General features: G+C 21.4%; 1 protein-coding gene across 1 annotated transcript; it reads right to left on the bottom strand.

Moving 5' to 3' along the window:
• Positions 1-19,036: 19,036 nt before the first annotated feature.
• On the bottom strand, positions 19,037-19,789 carry MRS44_015040 (uncharacterized protein; the record flags this gene model as incomplete). The annotated part of the gene is made up of 2 exons (XM_046283282.2): positions 19,037-19,520; positions 19,683-19,789. 2 exons carry the CDS (start codon positions 19,787-19,789, stop codon positions 19,037-19,039), a joined length of 591 nt encoding a protein of 196 aa, XP_046123365.2.
• Between the last annotated feature and the right edge of the window lie 1,359 nt (positions 19,790-21,148).

Raw genomic sequence — 21,148 nt, 5'->3', positions numbered from 1 at the left:
TATTATATTATAAAGGTAATTAAATAAATATATAAATAATAGCTAAATTAATAAAAAGTAATAATTAAAATAAGTTAATTAAACTTAATTTTTAGTATTATAATATTTATAATAAGCTTAAGTATAATATAAAGACTTATTAAGTAATAATAAAGATATATAAGAAAAAATATAATAAATAATTTTAATAAATTAAATAATTTATAATATTTTTTTAATTTTTATTTCTAAGATTAAGATTTTTATAATACTTATATAATTATAATATTTATTTATTATATATATTACTTCTTAATATTATATATATATAATAAGTATATTAAATAAATAAGTATATTAAAAATCTCTTAATTTTTATTTTTGTTATTTAATTAATTAATTCTTAATTATTTAATATATTATTTAATAACTATAAGGCTAAATTACTTTTTATATTTTAAGTACTTTAAAAAAAGTAAAGTTTAAAGCTTTAATTAACTATAAGGCTTTACTAAGTTAGTTATTATACCTTATATTATTATTAAAATAATATTTAATTTTAATATAATCTTATTATTAATTTATATAAATTATTAAATCTAAGGAAATAAATTATTATTTATTTTATTTTTAATTTAGATTTATAATAATTTTTTTCTTAGCTTTATAATATAAAAAAAATAATTAATATATAATTTATTAAGTATAATATATTATTAATTAATATATATTAAGCTTTAAATTATATTAAATAATATTAAAATATTAAAATATTTCTTTATAAATATAATTCTAAATAAAATAATTATTATAAGCTTAAAAAGGTATTTAAAGTTAAAATTAATATAAATAAAAAATTAAAAATAAATTATAATTATTTAAGTAATTAATATAAAAAACTAAGTAATTTAATTATTAATTATTAATATAAATTAATATTATTTTAGTAATTAATATTAAGAAAATAACCTTTTAAGTAATTAAATTATTATATTAAGTTAAAATACTTAAATTAATAATAAAATTAATCTTAAATATTTTAAATATTTTAATTAATATATAATTAATTAATTAATAAATTTTTATTATTTTTTAATTATTAATAGCTATAAAAATTATTAATTTATTAATTTTAATAAATATTAAAAAAAAAATAATATTTAATTTTATATATTTAGTTTTTTTCTTCTTTTTAATTATTTAATATTAAGTATTTTAAAATATTTAAAAAGATTTATAATTAAGAAATAAAATATTTAATTAAATATCTTATAAGTTATATTTTATATATTAAGTTATTTTTAATTTTTTATATAATATTTAAAATTATTATAATAAACTAATATTAAAAAATCTTTTAAAAAAATTACTTTTATTTTTTTTTACTTAAAAGCTATAATCTTAAAGCTTAATATATAATTATAAATTTTAATATTTATTAAAAAAAAAATTAAATCCTTTATTTCTTAAGTTTTAAAGACTTTAAAAATTATATTTAAGACTAAATCTTAATTTAAAGACTTTAAAAATAAATTAAAAAGATTATAATAACTCCTTAAAATTAATTATAAAAGCTATAAAGTCTCTTATAAAAATAATAAAAAGAAAAATTATAAAATGATATTATTAAGAGCTAAAATTAAATATTTTTAAGAAATAAGTAAAATATTTAATTAATATTAAAAGATAAAATTTAAATTATATAAAAAATATAATAAAATAATATATAAAAATAAATAAATAATTAGTTAATTACTTATATATTTAAGTAATAATAAAATTATTAAGAAATAATAATTAAAAAAGATAATATAATTAGATATTTAATATTATAATATTTATAATAAGCTTAAATATAACTAAAACACTTATTAAATAATAATTAAGATATTTAAGAAAAAATATAATAAATAATTTTAATTAATTAAATAATTCTTAGTATTTTTATTATAATTTTTATTATTAAGTTAAGATTTTTAAGATATTTATTTATTAAGTATATTATTAAATAATAAATAAAAAGTAAAAAATATTATTTATAATATAAAGCTTATATCTTTATATTAAAAAGGTATATTAAATATAGCTATATATAATATAATTAGTTAAAGCTAATAAAAAGTTATTAAAGTCTTAATAAATACTTAGACCTTAAGCTGCCTTTATAAGTAGCTCTTATAGTAATTAGAAATAAAGTAATAATAAAAAAACATATAATTTTAATATAACCTTACTTTTTAATATAAGTAGCTTTATAAGGTCTCTTTAGTCTTAAAGGAAATTAAGCTTAATAGCTTACTTTAAGATAAGTTTAATTTCTTAAAAAAAAAAGTAATAAAGCTATTAATAAATATATTCTTAAACTTAATTAAAAAGAATTATAATTTTATAAGTTTTATAAAAAAAAATATATAAGTAAAATAATTTATAATAATAAGACTTATAAGTAATAAAGATATAAATAAAAGTAAAAATTAAAAATATAAAAAAAAAATATAAATTAAAGTATATTAACTAAGGTATTACCTTAATTATAATTAATAAAGTAATTAATATAACTAAATAGCTAAGTTATAATAATAATTAAAGATTTTTAATATTATATTAATATATATAATAAGTAAATAAGCTAGATAAGTAAGTAAGCTAAAAATCCCTTAATATTTCCTTTTTTTATTATAACCTAAGATAACTTAATAAGTAGTTAGCTTATATAATAATAAAAGAAGGGAATTAAACTAATTAATATTAGATTACTTAGCTTACTAAGTAATCCCTATAATTTATAAATTACTAAGATTATAAGGTAATCTTTATAATTTAATAAAGTATTATATATATAAAATATACTTATTATACTTTTATATATATTAGCTACCTTAGTTATTAATATAACTTAGTTATATTTAATACCTTTAAGTATATTATTAAATATAATTTATACCTTATTTAAGTTAATACTAATATCCCCTTTATAAATAAAAAGTAAGATTAAGCTTTTATTATATCTAGGGCCTAAGTATATTTAATTAATAAATTAAGTCTTAGTAATAAAAGCTTCTTAAAGGTATTAATTAATACTAGATTATATTCATATATAAGCTAATTAATAATAGCCTCTTTTAATTAAACTATCTTACTTATTAAATTATAATATATATTCTCTATAAACCTATAATCTATTAATAAGTTATAGACTTTATAGAGATATAAAATAGCTATTGCCTTTAATTATAAAAAAATAAGAAATATCTTATTACCAGGATCTTAATAGATCTATATAATATAAATAAAGTAAAGAACTAAGTAGCTTATTTAAGGCCTATAGCTTAAGATAGGCTTACTTAGATAATAACCGCTATTAATTTTATTAATATAAACAATCTTCTTAACCTAATAATAATAGACTAGTATAATTAATAGCTCTAAGATCTTTAGTTTAATAATTAGCTAGATAGAGCTTATAGAGTCTCGAGCCCGTTTCTAACCCGCGCGGGTCTTATCCACGTTATTAGTAATAACCTCGATCCGGTCTTCTATGCTAGCTCCCAAAGGAGGTAGAACTAGGCTTAGAGAGGGGCTTAAGAAGGGCGAGTTAAACTCGCTCCTGATTAATAAGGCTAGCTATACCTTTACCTTAGTCTTAATTAACTCTTTCTTAATTCCCTTTTCTTTTTTAAATAGCCTTACAGCTAACCTTACCGTCTTAATATAATAAGGGGCTAAGACTTATAATTAAGGAGGTAATAGCTTATAAAAAATTAAAAAAGAGAGATATTTATTTTTTATTTTATTAAAATAAAAAAGGTAAGCCTCGCTAAAAAGCTTTATAATTATTTATCTCTCTTAGTTAAGGTTACTTAGCTCTATAATACCCTCTTTTATATAGGCATTTTAAATAAGTCTCTTCTTAAATTAAAAAAATAAAAGAGAGGGCAGGCTTATCGTTAGACTAAGGGAAGAAAATACTATCAAACCAGGAGTAGATAAGTAAAGATAATTCCTTGTTAATAACCTTTAGCAGCTCTCTAGCTAAAGACCACTAGGGCTCCTTGTTTTTATCTAGTATTTCCCATAGGTTAGGCCTCGCAAGGAAGATAATAAGATATATTAAGATCTTTTATCTACTCTTATTTTAGCTATATTTAGCTATAGCCTTACTAAGTTATAATAAGCTCGCCCTTATATGTCACGGCCTGAGATAACCTAGATAGCAGTTAGGTCACGTGATATAAGCTAAGGTTTAAATAGACTAATTATAATAAGATTACCTAAATTACCTAGTAATTTAATTAATCTAAGGATTACTAAGATTATAAAGTAATCCTTATAATCTAAGGCATATTAAATATATAAAATATACTTATTATATTTTTATATATATTAGCTACCTTAGTTATTAATATAACTTAGTTATATTTAATACTCTTAAATATATTATTAGATATAATTATACCTTATTTAAGATAATATAATATTCTCTTTTATTAATATAAACCTAATATAACTAGTTTATCTCTTAGGAATTATATAATTATTATAGATATTAATAGCTTTTATTTAATAAATTATTTATATTACCTTAAATAATATTAAATATAATAATTAAACTTAGGTAATTTTATATTAATAACTTTTAATTAGGTCTTACTTATATAATTATCTACTTATATTAATCCCTATTAACTAAGATAATAAAATATAAATAATACCTTAAATAGCTCTAATAATAAAGAAATTAAATAGCTCTAAGCCTAAATCACTGCTATAAGTATTAAAATAAATAAGCTTTATAACCTTATTAAAAGAATAAATAAAATATAAAAGGTATAAAACGCCTAGTATATAAATAATATCTAAGAAGTTAATAATATAATAGCTCTTAGTATTATAAGAGGTAAGGATATAAGAGAAATCTTAAAGCTAGACCCCTTAGAGAAATTTAATAAAATTACTTATAAGTTATTTATATTCCTAGTATATAGCTATATACTTTTATAACTTATTATCTAATATAGTTTAACCTAGTATCTAAGAGTAAGGTTTAATATGCCGCGGGGTAACTTATTATGCACGCTATAGCTTAGTTTAAACCTATTATAAAGAAATACCTTATTACCCCCTTCGCTAAACTCTCGCCTAGGATTATTAACTTTTACTTAAGCTTTAAGATCTTTAAGCCTATATTTTAATAAGTATTTAAAATAATTAATAAAAAAATAGCTTAAATTAAACCTAAAGAAATTAAGGCACTTAAATAAGCCCGCTTAGCCTTTAAATATAAAATAAAATATCTCTAATTTACCTTAAAGCTTAATTAAGATTAAAAACTCTTAATATTATATTTTTTTAATAATTTTAAAAAAGAAATCTAAGTAAAATTATATAAGAAAAATTAACTTAATAACCTAATTAATTATATTAGCTAGGTAATTAAGATTAATAATTAATAATTCTTATAAAAGAAATTATAAAACCCTAAGTTTAATAATAATAAGGCTAATAATATATAATTTAATATTAATTAAAATAAAAAAAGAAATAATAATATCTTATATAATACTAAAGTAAGCCTTATAGTATTTAGAGCTATATAAAAGGGTAAATAAGATTATTAAGACTTAAAATACTATTATTATTATAAGATAAATTATATTAAGAAAGTCTATTATAAGAAATAATAAGATATTAAAGAAAGATATTATTAACTTAACTAATAATAACTCCTCTTAGAAGGTAAGAGTTATATTAATATAGCTTATTAGGCTATATTAGAAGATAAGAAACTATTAACTTAACTAATAATAACTTAAATTATAATTTATATTAATTAGAAGATAACTTATTATAATATTATAAATAAAGTATATAATATACCTTAAAGTAACTAAGATAAATATAATTAAAAGCTAAATAAAGGAGTATCTTATAGCTAAGTAAGATACCTTAGAAAGTAGCCTAAGGAAAACTAAAATATATAATAATAATTACTCCTAGAATTAATAAAATAAGGGAACCTTATATTAAATATAGTAATTAATAAGAGGGTTATTACTGCGGTTATTAAGAAACTTAAATAAAAGGAAAAAATAATATTAATATAATAGAAATAATAAATGCCCTTAATATTAGCTAAATAAGTAGATTATAAAAAAGCTATTATAAAAGGCTTTTATTATAAAAAATAAGTTATAAGATATAATAAATAGTTTATATTATTATTTATTATATATTAAAGGGATTATTAATAAAATAACCTTATAAAATATAATTATAGCTTATATTTATAATATTAAATTAAAATATTATAAAAATATAATAAAACCTATAAATAATAAAAATAAGTATATAATAATAAAAGACCTTAATAAATAAATTAGCTTATTAAAGTAAATAATATTGATATTAATTAAACTAAGTTTAAATATAAGATAAAAAAACTATAAGAGGAATTATATAAAGTATATACTTAATAATAAAAAGTAAGGAAAAGTAATAAAAAGCTATAAAAAAAAGAGGATTACTCTTAGCTATATAATAAGAATAATAATAGGTATTAAAATAACCTATAAGAGAGATATATCTAGACCGCGAGAATATATAAATATAATATATATATAAGAAATTTATATCTAAGCCTACTATAAGGAATTAACTAAAAGCCTATAATACTAAGAAATATTATTTAACTTATAAGATAATATATAAATATACTTAATATATAAGGAATACCTTAATATATCTTAGATATCTTATTAATACTATTAATATAAAAAATATAAGGAGGAAAAATAAAAATAAAATTAGTTTTTTATTACTTTATTAGCTTAATTAAATAATAAACCCTATATATAATATAAAATAAAAAGTTATTAAGTATTTTATTAATATAATATTATTAGTATTATATATATATAATATTATAAAGACTTATATTAAGTTATTTAGAAATATAAATAAATTATTTATTAGATAAAAAACTAATAAAAATAAGTTAGCTAAGAAGAAGTATTAAAAAAATAAAAACTAATAACTTAATTAAAAAATAAAAAAGACTTAAGATAAGAATAAAAATAATAATACTAAGATTAGCTATATAGCTAAGATAATATATATAACTATAAAGTATATAATAATAATAAATATAAGTATAATTATATTAGCTATATATTATTAAAAAGCTAATAGGCTTATTTATAAAAAGGCTATAAGTAAAAAAATAACTTATAATATTATAAAGGGCCTTATATATTATTAAAAGAAGATTAATATAAAGATATTTTAAAATATTAATAAGAATTAAAAGAAAATAGCTATGCGCTTTAGTAAATAATAAAGCTAAGTAAAATCTATTTAACCTAAGAATAATAAATAAATTTAAGCTATTATAAAGATATAAGGTAAAACCTTATATAATAATTAACCTTAAGGGAAAATAATTTAATTATAATAATAGAGTTATTAATAATAAGATTAATTATCTTAAAGTTTTTATAAAAAAAAAAAACTAAGAAATCTTATTTAATATTATATTTATAAAAGGCTATAACCTAATACTTAGGTACTTATAGTTATATTAATTTAACTTATATTTTAATTAAAGGATTAGCTAAGCATTCTCTTTTAATAATAAGATATTTTTTATAATAAATAATAACTTAGAAGATAATATAAAATCTTAAACTTTTATTAAAAATATTAAAGAAATTAAGTAAAAGTAAATATAAGATACCTTTTTACCTAAAGAAATATAATATAAATATTATAATAAATAAAAATAATAAAATTAATAAATAATTATATATAATATATAATAATTCTAATAATTAAAAAAAGATATTAAGTAAATTAAGAAAATACTAAATATAAAATAACTTAAGAATATATTATTAAAGTATTATATCTATAAGAAACTCCTCGCGGAAGAACTTAAAATAGGTTTATTATTATATATATATTATAATTTAGAAATAAAATTTATTAATATAAAATAACCTAGCTTTAATAAACTCTATTTACTTAATATAATATAATTATTAATATTAAAGAAATATATTAAAGAAATATTATAAAAAAGATATATTAAGGAAAGTAAGTTATTTATTAAATACCTTATTATATTTATTTTAAAAAAAAAATAATTTTATTTTTATATTAATTTTAAAATACTTAACCGTAAAAGAGCCTCTAACCTTATTTAGATTAAAAAAAGATATAAATAAAAAACTACTTTTTATATTAAATATAAATTATTTAAGTATATTATTATATCTTTTAGACTTATTAATATATCTATTATATTTTAATAAATAATTAATAATATACTATAAGACTATTTAAATATATTTATTATATCTTACTTAGATAATATTTTTATTTTCTTTAAAATAAAAGAAAAAAATATAAAATATATCTATAAGGTATTATAAATACTATAAGATATTAATTTATTAATAAAACCTAAGAAAAATAAATTTTATGCCTTAAAGGTAAAATTTCTTAGATATATTATCTCTTATAATAAGATATATATAGACCTTAAGAAGGTCTTAGTGATTAAGGATTAAAAAGAATTAACTATTATTAAGGAAATATAAGCCTTTCTTAGTTTTATTAATTATTATTATAAATTTCATAAATACTTTAAAAAGATTATAATACTACTAATTAACCTTATAAAGAAAAATAAGATATTTATATTTAAAAATAAAATATAAAAAGCCTATTATATAATTAAAGAATTTATTTTATGTAAACTAATACTTAAGATATTTAATTTATCTTAATTAATAAAACTTAAGATAAATATATTAGACTTTATACTAAAAGCTTAAATTAAATAATAAGATAATAATAGACTCTTATACTTAATCGCATTTTACTCTTATAAGTTATATAAAGTAGAATTTAATTACCCTATTAATAATAAGGAGTTCCTTATAATTATTAATACCTTTAAAGAATTTTAATATTATTTCCTTAGAAGTATTTATTAAATTAAGGTATATATAAATTATAAGAATATTACTTATTTTATAAAAATATAAAAACTTAGATAATAATAATTATAATATATTAAATATTTCTTAAAATTTAATTATATTATTATTTATATTAAGGAAATATAAAATAATTAACCTAATATTATTAATTAATAACTTAACTTAGATACTAAAAGGATTAAAGCTAAAAAATAATTATTATATTTTATATTAAAAAGATATCTAAGATAAAAGTTTATTAAGTAAATATAAAAACTAATACCTTTATTAAAATACCTTATGCTTATTAAAAAATATAAAAAATTAATTATAAACTTTACTAATTACTTATAAGAATATTAATAATAAAGTAATAAAATTTAGACTTATAAAAAAAAGATCTTTATCCTTAATAAAGTATTTTAAATTATCTTTAATTATTATTATTACTAAGTTATATAGCATAGTAACCTAGAAGAAATAACCTAAGCTATATAATAGTATTATAATAACTATAACCTTAAGGATAAAATATAAAGAAAAATATATTAGTATAAAAAATACTATAAATAAATTAATTAATAAATTTAAAAATAATAAAAGAAATTAGAGCTCTATAAATAGTCTAGAATTATAAGAATATTATATTAAACTAATAGAGTAACCTATGCGGTGGAATAAGGTAATTTACTCTTAGGATAAATTTAATAATATAATAAATAACTCTTAGATAATAAAAAAACTAAAAAGTAATAAGTCTTAGATAAACTATACTATAGATTTATATATAAAATATATAGCTACTTATTATATAGATATTAAGAAATTAATAAAATCTTAAAATAAGTTAAGATAATATTTATTTTCCCTAATATAAAGAAAATTATTTTAATAATTATTAATTAATATAATTTTTATATAAAAACTAAGGCATAATACTATAAACCTTATAGAAAGCTATAATTACTCTTAGTTATATAATAACTATAAGATTTAATTACTATAGACTTTATTATAAAACTACTCTTATTAAAAGAATTAGCTATTAGAAACTTTTATAATAATATCCTTATTATTATAAATAAACTTATAAAATTTTTTTATTTTATATCTTATAGAGAATTAATAATAATAAAAGAATTTACTTACCTTTTTTACTTTTATATCACTAAGATATATAGCATATTACTAGAAATTATTATAAATTAAGGATTATTATTTACCTTAAAATTTTAATAAAGCCTTATAGAATACTTAGAAATTAATTATAAACTCTTTATTATATATTATAAGGAGATAAATAAATAAATAAATATATAAATTAGATATTAAAATAATACCTTTAATATTATATTAATTATAAATAAATTAACTAAGTTAAAAAATTATTAGCTACTTAGTTAGCCTATAATATAATAACTAATAAAAATATAAAAATTATATTAGCTTATATTAACTTTAAATTTATATTAAATATCTACTAATAAACCTAAGATATTATTATTAATCTTAAAGTAATTCTTATTAATAACTAATTAAAGAATTTATATAAAGAAATATAAATAAAACTTAAATTTATTAAAAATAAAATAATAAATTATATAAATAAATAAAAAATTAAGAGATTAATTTTCTTAAAGAGAGATATAATTTACCTTATAATAAAAAATATTAAAATTAAATAATAAAATAAAAAACTTAATTATAAATTTATTAGCCCTTATAAAATTAAAAAAAAGATTTTAAAATATAATTATAAATTAGACTTATTACTTAAGGTTAAGCTTTATTTAATTTTTTATATTTTATTACTTAAATTAATATAAAATATTATTTAAGTAAAAATAAATAAAAAACTAAAAATAAAAGTTAATAAGCTAAAAAAACATATTATAGAAATTATTCTTAATATAAATAAAATTAATAAAAAAAAATATATTTTATTAAATAAAAGAGCTACTTAAACTTAGAAAATATATAAAAACCTCTAGAGTACTATTAAACCAAAGCTATTATGCATATATAAGTATGCATAGAGGGTTTCGCATTATATCTTAGTAAAATAAACTACGGAATTAATTAAGGCAAGGTTATATAATATAGTACCCTCTAAATAGGAATAATATAAGGCATTAGCCTAAGAGAGAAGTAAGAATTATATAATTAGGTTTAATTAAGTAATTTACTACATAAGGGTTTAATAATTAAGAGTCTTAGAGCTATACTTCTTTAAGGTAGCTATAACTACTAAAACGAATATTAAATCTATAAAACTAACCTTAATATTAATATCCTTGCCGCGATAATATATCCTCTATCGCAAATATAAAGTCCTATCTCTTAAATAGTCTAAATAACTAGGATTCCTTTAAATAGTCTTATATCATAAAGATAACTATAGAATAAATATATAAGCTTAATTAACTTAATGACCTAAGTTAATTTAGTACTTTTTATAAAAAAAAACTAAGGAGACCTAAAATAAGTAATTACTTAGCGAGAGAAGGCCTTAAGGCTAGGGCATATAATATGAGACTTATTTAAAGTAAATATGCTATGACCTTATTTATTAAACTAATTCTAGAGGACTAAGAGGCATATAAGGTAAAGCTAATAATCTACTAGAGTAACCTTAATTAATATAATAAATAAGTAAATAATATCTATAATATATTTAATTAAATAATTAAGAAAGTTAATTTATATTATATTAAGATATACTTATTAGCTATAAATAAGTTAATTAAGTATAATAATATTATAGGCTTTTTTCTTAACCTAAAAGTAGCTTATAGCATTAATAATAATCTATAAAGGAAATAAGCTTAGAAAAGGTATTTTAAGGTATTAAAGGTAGCCTTAAATAATAAAATAAACTAAGAAAAATAGATTATTAATTAAGAAAAGTTAATATAAATTATAAAGCTTAGATAAATAGCTAAAATATAATACCTTAATACCTAGTTTAATAACCTAAAAGAAGCTTTAAAATATTACTTTAAGATCTTTTTTTAGATTAAATAAGGTTAAAATAAGAAGAAAATTAAAAATAAAACCTACTTATTATTAACTTTCTCTATATAATTCTAATAAGAGATTTAAGATAAGAAAAGAAAAGATAATAAGCCTATAATTAATTAAGTAATAAAAGAGAGCTTTAAATTAGCTTTTTAAGCCTTACTTTTTTAAGACTTAAAGTAAAGCTATTTATCTATATAAGAGTTAAAAAAAGGCTCTATAAAGCGCCTTTATTAATCTCTAAAAATACTAAAGTAATATATATTATATAAAAAACGATATAAGCGCCTAAATTCCTCTTTATGCTAAGTAGTATTCCTAGAGAATGCCCTAAAGAAGTATTAATTATCTTAGAGATAGCTAGACCTATAGGAGTAATATCTTAAGTAAGATAAAAAGGTTTAAGAACTCTATAAGAGGTTATAAAATAAAAGTAAGGACTTATTAGAGAAATTAAATTAATTATCTAGCTTAAGATATTATATCTTAAAGGAAGTAATTACTTTCTTAGTATTAAATAGTAAATACTTATTATATAATTTATTAATCTTAGACTTTAAGATTATTATTTATATATTTAATAAAGCTAAGTAATTTACTTTATTAAAAGGCGCCTAATATAAAGAAGATATATTTATTAACTTAAAATAGCTATTAATTTATAGATATAAAAATATAAATATTATAATATAAAACTTATAAAATAAGCTATAAATCTTTAATTTAGAATATATTATATATTATTTAGATATAAAAATAAACCTTATATCCCTATACTAATTATATTAACTTAAATATTAGTAAGATTAATATAATAATAAGGATATTATTAAATACCTTAATAGTTAGGCCTTATATAAGCTATAATAAAAATATAACTAATATATATTAGAATATATCCCTAAAATAATAAAATATGCTATATTTCCTATAAGGTATTTATACTATAACTTATAGACTATAAAAAAGCCTAGCTAAGCTTAAGTAATAATCTAGTATTATTACCTAAGGTATCTAAGACTAAGAAGCCTAAAGTATTTAATAAATTATATATTTAGAGTTAAAATTAAGGGATTAATTATAATAAAATATAATATTTATAGATTAATAAAGATAAAGTATTAAGAGTATTATAAACCTAGGGAATAAGCCTTAAAACCTAATAAATATATTTTATTAGACTTCTATAATTATCTAAAAGGGATAAATAATTATATATTATATAAAATTCTTATAGACTAAGAATTAAGTCTTTATTAAGATTATTACTTTATTAATTATTAAAAAAAGAGCTTATTTATAATATTAAAGCACTTTATATAAATACTTAATATAATATATAATATTAAGCTTTAAATCCTTAAAATAGATAATAAGCTATAAAAGGCTAATTTAATTCGCAAATAACTTATTAAAAAGGGAATTAAGGTAAATAAGAGTATACCTTATACTTAGTAGTAAAATAGCTCTAAAGAGTACTCTAGGGGGGTAATAAAAAAGAAAGTAAAACTATTAATTATTAATAATAACCTACCTATAGAACTTTAGCTAAAAATAATAAGAATAGCTATATACTTACTTAATTATACTTTAAAATAAGGTTTATATTAGAAAATACTATATAAGAGCTTCTTTTTAGGTATTTTATATATATAAGAGTAAAATTAACCTCGCATTAGGTATATAAAAATAATTAGCTTTAAAGCCTTTACTTTTATAGACTTAATATAGCAAAAAAATAAGAGGCTTTAATTAAGAATAAATCTAAAGGCTTAGATAGGTTTCTTAATTAAATATAACTCTTAGAATATCTTTTAAGTATAGAATCTTATAACTAATAAGATTTATATTACCTAAGATATAATATTTAATAAATAAGAGTTTTTTAGTATTAATAAAGTCTAAATAAAAGAAATTATTAAGGAATAAACTTTAAAAGAGATCTAATAATATCTATAAGCTCTTCTAAGTACCTAATAGGTTAATTAAGTTATAAACCCTATATAAAGCCTTAATAAATAAGAAATACTAGAATTAAGCCTTAAAAGTCTTATTAAAGACTTATTAATTATTAAGATAAAATTAATAAAAGATATATAAATTAATAACTTAAAGTATACTTAAGTAAGATTTAAATTCCTCTTAATATTATTAAAAAGCTTATTTTTAAGCTTTCTTATATAAATAGGGTTATAAATAAGCTAAAATTAAGATAAAATAAAAAGATTAAAAGATAATATATTTATCTTAAACTAAGTATTTTATATAAAAATAATAATAATACTTATAATAAGAAAAAAGAATATATTAATTTTAAAGGCAATAAGAAGTAAATATATTAAGAATAAGCTTAAGCCTAAGTATAAGATATAAATAGCTCTAATATACCTTAAACCTAATAGATAAATATATTATAAAAAGAATCTACCTTAGGCTCTAAGTTCCTATAGTAATCTAATTAGATATAAGTTTAAGGTAAAGTTTAAATAAGCGCAAAGAGATTACTTAGAGAGCTATTACTAGATATTATCTTAGATAGAGATTATAAGGTATAATTTATAGATCTATAACTCATAAATACTAGACTATATATAGGTATTTACCTATAAGTTTAATAAGCATAAATACCTATAAAAATATAAGGTAAGGCTTATTATTTAAGGAGATTAATAATAAAAGTTAAGTATTAAAGATACTTATATTATAACCCTTATTAAAAAGTTATTTTATATAATATTAGTAATTATAGTAAAATTTAATCTTAAATTATTATAATATAATACTATAAATATATTTATTAATATAAGACTATAAGGTAATATATTTATAAAGTTATCTCTTAGGTTTAAGAGAGAATAAAATAAGGACTAAGTATTACTTTTATATAAAGTATTATATAGACTATAAGTTATATCGCTTTTATAGTAAATAAAACTTAGAAATATACTTTAAAGCTTAGGCTATAAAGAAATACTAGATAAGCTATATTGCTATTAAAAGGATAGAGTCTTTATATTTTTTTATATAGATAATATAATTATTATATTTAAGAAAGGAAATAGAGATAATATATCTTAAATTATTAAGTCCTTAAAGAAGAAATATAAATTAACTAGAGGCTATAAGCTTTAATAGTTCCTTAAAATAGAGATTATCTAGGATTATACTTTAAAATATATCTAAGTTATATAAATTATATATCTAGAGAAGATATATAAATTATATATTATAAATACCTTAAATAAATCTCTAATAATAAAAGAGGAACTTATTTTAAGTAAAGGAATAGCGACTAGATATATAATTAATTAGTATAAAAGAGTAATTAGATTAATCCTCTTTATAAGTATTATTATAAGGCTAGATATTACTTTTGCGGTTTCTTAATTAGCCCGGTTTATAAATAACCCTAGGGAGAAATATATTTAAGTAACTAATTAAGTCTTATATTACCTTTATATAATATATTTCTATACTTTATAGTTTAGACCTAGAGAAGGCTTTATAGTTTATAGTAATACTTTATTTATAAATAATATAATTAATTAAAAGAGCTTATAAGGTTTTATAATATTACTTTTTAGTGGCTTAGTTAGATAATAAGCTAATAAGTAAGATATTATTATAACCTCTATAATAGAGGTAAAGCTACTTAGATTATCCTAAGTAATAAAAGAAGGGCTATTTTAATAATAGCTACTTTAAAGCCTAGGACTTAAGCTATAAAATACTAATTTATACCTCTTTTCAAATAATAAATAAATAATCTAATTATTAAAGAGTCTTTAAAGAAAGTTAAAGATAAAATTAAAATATATAAATATATATTACTATTAATTATAAGAGTATCTTAAAAATAAAGTAATTTCTCTTAGCTATAAAAAAAGCTTAAAGTTAATTACTAATAGCCTAATAAAGGCCTTATAAGGCAATAAATAAAAGGAAAGTTATAAGTAATATAAGCTAATTAATATCTAAGAATATATTATAAAATACTATAATAAAGTACTTAAAGAGAGATTAATTAAAGAGATTATAAATAAGCTATAATTATAATAAATAAAGCTTATATTAATATATTAAAGCTTAAAGATTATAAAGTTATAATAAGGTAAAGAGATAAGAAGTAATAATAAATAATTCTTTTTATTACCTAAAGGTAATTATATTAATATAAATTATAATACTTAAATAAGACTTAAATAAGGGAAATAACCCTTATTTAAGCTAAATAAGGGTTATTAGCTAAGGGAAACTCTTTAGTTATAATACCTTTTAATATAACCTTAGCTATAATATAGCGCTTATTTTTTTCTTATTAAATAATTATTAATAATAAAGCTTAGATAATTAAAATAAACTATGGATTATACTTATAGTCTTATTAACCCGGGAGGGGTCTTACTAGATATAATCTAAGAAAAATAATACTATAGGGAGGGTAATAAAAAGACTATAAGGGTTAAATTAATAAAATAAACTATAAAAATAAAAAAAAGTATACTTATATCTAGTAGTATAAGCTATTAGGATTATATTACTTATAGTAATATATGCTTAGCTTAGCCTAATACTTATTAGTACTTTAGCTAGCTAGAGTATTATTAAGGCAGGCTAAGTATAAGATATTATGTTTTTTATTTTAATTATATAAAAGGTTAAAATAAGTATTAAAATATAAAAATAAGGTATGATTTATATAATAGCAGCGGTAGCGGCAGTGGCAATAACCTATATAGCATAGTCGGCGTATCTCTTTATAGCCTAGGTAAGAGGCAGAGGGGTAGTAGAGGAGCTATAAATAAATTAGTACTTTATTTCATGAATTTAAAGCTTAAAATAACTAATTTAATCTTAGATGGAATAAGAGAGAGGGAACCTTCCCTATAACCTATATTAATTAACTTAAAATTTTAAGTTTAAACTCTAAAGGGTAAAATAACTTATAATAATATTATAGCGGGAGTAAGAATGTAAGAGTAAGAGAGAGATATATTTTTATATAATATAATTAATAAAAGGTAGCTTTAAAAGCTTAAAGTAAGCTTATAAAAGAGAGGCATAAGGTAATCTAAGAAGTTATATATTAAAAATATATAATAAATTAAAAAAGAAAAAAAAAAACAAAAAAGCCTAAGGTAAAAAGGCATTTTATCTATAAGCCTTAAATATAAATTATAATTAATAAAGAAATAAATTACTTATTATTTATAATTTATAATTAATTAAAGAAAGAAAAAATATTTATTTATTTAAATAAATATTTTCTCTTTTACTTTATAACTTTAAAGCTATTTATAATTAATTAAAAGAGGAAAAGGCTTTTATCTAGCTAAATAAATACTTCTTATTTTAGTTATAACTTTAAATAATATAATAATATATATTAGGCAAAAATACCCTATAAATAAGGAAATTTATAAAGGAAAATACTTAAAGGATATTAAATATAATATAAAGGACTTTAACTATTAGTTAGAGTATTAAAAGCTTTTTACTCTAGGGGGGTATATTAAACCAAAGTTATTATATATATATAAGTATATATAGAGGGTTCTATACTATATCTTAGTAAAATAAACTATAGAATTAGTTAAGGCAAGGTCACGTGATATAGCACTCTCTAAATAGGAATAGCGCAAGGCATTAGCCTAAGAGAGAGGCAAGAGTTATATAGTTAGGTTTAATTAAGCAATTCACCGCATAAGGGTTTAATAAGTACTTTATAGGTATATAATACCTTTTAAAAAACTTTTATTAATAATACTAGACCTAAGGTTATTTAAACCTAGGGTAACTTAATTAATAACCCTAAAAGCGCTAAATACTTATAAATTACTAACTACTTATTACTTAGCTATAAGTGCCTCCTCCTAAGAATAAACCTTATCCTCCTTATTTAACTCTTATATCTTATAGGAAAAGAGCTATAAACCCCGCTTATAAAGTAAGTAATATTATTACTATAAATAGACTAAATAAGCTAGGGTCTCTTATAATTTATTTTCTACTTTCTTAATATTAGTATTTACTTTATACTAAGTATCTAAGTTCTTAGAAACTAAAAGAGATATTTAATAATATAAATATATAACTAGCTAAAAAGAATATAATTTATAAAAAGATAATATATTAATATTATTATAAAAATAACCCTAATAAATATATTTTTAATAATAAGAAAAACTTATTATTATTTAATAAACTTTTTTTATTTAGTAATCGCGGACACGCTGTTGTGATCAGAGCTCCACTGAGCATGGTGTGTGTGATCCACAATGCCAAGATCCATCAGGCTGTAACGACGGAATCACGTCCCCTCCCCAGACCCAATGCCACGTCAGGTTATGCCTCTTAAGAACGTACGGCAGTTGATGAGATGCCTCTACAAACTTGCAGCTAGCCACCTCAGCTCGACAAAGGCAATGTGCAATACGGCTGGCAAAGTGCATGACTGCTTTGGCGTTGCTGCAGGTTTATGTTTCAGGCAGCAATGGTTCAATGACTTTTGGGCAATGTGGGTTGAGAAAATGCCGCATCTTGCCGGCTTTATCCGCCTTGGCTGCCGCAGTACACGAAACAACTCATCGGTATTCATAGTGAGGCGGACAGGAAGCTCGGTTATAGGCAACACCTGCAATGCAGCAGGAGGTTTTCTTTGAGGTGGGATCGATAATACAGGTCACCTGGACGGGTCCCAGCGATCTTCGCGGAGCGGACCGGTGCCTAACGGCGACTTGATGCTGACATGGTGTGTGGGGTAAGCATGTCACCTCACCACCGAGGAAACATACGACAGCCAATGATTGCCCTTGCGGTCCCCCTCACTCCTTGGCCCTGGTCAGCTACAACAAAAGAAGGCGTCAATCGATTTGGGGATGTGAACAGTGTGATGTAGCGATTTGTAACTCGAGAGATTGCTGGTACTTCTCTCATAGGCTAAAATGGGGGGGGGGTTTAGGTATCTTTGATCCGATGCATTTTAATTGGCTGCCCCCCCGGCGCATTGACCTGGCGGGAGGTTTTCCACAGCTCAAGGGATATAAAACAGATCAATACTAAACTTTACAAGCCTCAATTGGCATAATAATCTTAGACAAAAACTCATGCGCAAAAAAGTCATCCTTGTCATCCGGGAGTTCCAACGTCAACAGCGTTCTCACCACATCTCGATACCGCTCTCCCATCCTCCAGCCAAGATCTGCCAGCGGACCCCTGGTGACAAATTTAGTCGCCCAGGCCCGCCTCTTCAGCTTCTCCTTTTCCGTAGAAGGCACCGAGTCCGCGAGAAGTTCCCAGCGCCCGACCTCACACAAAACGACGCCTAGGCTGTAGAGGTCGAGTGCCTTGGTGAAACCTCCGGCAGCTTCGGCGTGATAGAAGTACTCGACTTCCGCGTCCTGCTCTGTGTTACGCGTGAGAGACTTTCCGTCCTGGGTCCGAGAGTACTGGAACCCTGTGATGAATGGCTCCGCAATGGATATACTTCCGCCACCTTTCCGATGGAAGAAGACAATGTTTTCGCTCCTGGCATTTCCTAAGCTTTATAGACAGTTTCAAATGACACTTGATGAACCTGGATGTCTAGTTTTGGCCTAATGGCTTGTTATCTCCCTGTTGACGGAGGAGGGCTTCGACGTAACTTCGAAGTTGGCTATGCGAGAGAGCGTAGCCGAGGGACTCCTGCCGCAGAAGCCAACGAACAAAGCGATCCTCTTGACTAGGGGAAAGACGTTGATGAGGGTGTATAGACTCTTTTCTGCTCTTCTGGCCCGAAAGTCTCTTCGAGAGGACCGGCTGAGGCACTCCATGCTTCTCGGAGGCCTGGTACTGTGATAGAGAACCGTCAGTAATATCGAATATGGCATCAATAATGTCTTTTTCGGTGTAAACATAGTGACCTAATTTAGAGATATTTTATAGTTATAAGCTGCGTAGAGAGCCTTGCTAACTTTGTAGGAGTGGAAGGATGAGGGAGAGAAAAATGCAAAATTTTCAAAGTGCTGAAACTCCCATTATAGGTAGCAAAGTCGAATAGAAAAGGCCCGGGGTAAGATAGTATGTAAAAAATAATGCATTGCAATTTTTCGTTTTTCTAAATGATTTTATTAGAATAAAATATGATGCAAATAGCATCGTAGAATTTGTATGGAGAGATGAATTTTTCTGCTATGCTTTAAGTGGGGTGATTCTTGAAGTGGTGGCGGATGGTGAGCGATACCCTGATATCCAGCGTTGTCCGCGACTGACGATGGTGGCGATGGATATATGATCCGATGGTGTCTCGCTGACTGCCATGGAAACCCTCTCTCTGTCGGATACGAGGGTGGTCAGTCAAGATGAATGATGATCTCAAGATGGAGAAGAACAGATTATTGATTGATTCAACTCCGTCCCTTCGTCTTCGTTCTTCCTCGTCCTCATTATATTCGACGAGACGAGGCTGTGATACGAGACCTGCCGGACCTGCAACAGATCTGTAACACCACTCTGACTCTTGTGGTGCACTCTTGTGACAATCTGGGTAGAGGCATATGCAACACTCTCCAGTAGGTAGAGCCTGCTCCTCTCTCGTCGTCGTGGGCTGCTTTGCGGCGATTAGTGAGGAAAGACGAAGATAACCTTGAGGCTCTCAGGGGGAAATTGGTAGTTTGGCAGTGGTAGTTTGGGACCCCTGTCGACGATCCGGTCCTACCCCCGGACCCCGTCCCGCATTTTCACTGGCCAGCCCATATAACCCCCAACTGGTAGTTTGGCGCGTTCCCGACTTGAATACTTGGTAGGAGATTGGCGTCCGCTGCCCAGTCGAAGGTGAGGGATAAGGTGCAAAGCTGTTCCTTGGTGGAAGACATAAATGCTGCTTCTAAAATTCCTTGAAGTTGGCGGATGATACGAGACGTAAAGGCCACGGTTAACTGATAAACACGAAGCCCAGGAGATGACGCTGTCCACATCCCAAGTACGTTGAATATTGGGGGCGATGTTTTGAGACCTCTGGATGTCTAAGTTTGGGCGACTCTCCCCATCACTTAGTATTAAGGACCAATCTGGCTGAACCTGTTCATTTTCTTCTATCCTAGCCTGAGGTGACGCAGTGCTAATTGCATCTGGTACCGCAAGGTTCCGCCAGTAGTCAGCCATATCCTTTAGACCGAGCCCAGGCCGTGCAT

Source organism: Fusarium solani, assembly GCF_023522795.1.
Source record: "Fusarium solani strain SB1 chromosome Unknown bctg00000011, whole genome shotgun sequence".
NCBI lineage: Eukaryota > Fungi > Ascomycota > Sordariomycetes > Hypocreales > Nectriaceae > Fusarium > Fusarium solani.
Note: the sequence above shows the minus strand (reverse complement) of the source record. Positions and strands in the feature narration are given on the sequence as shown.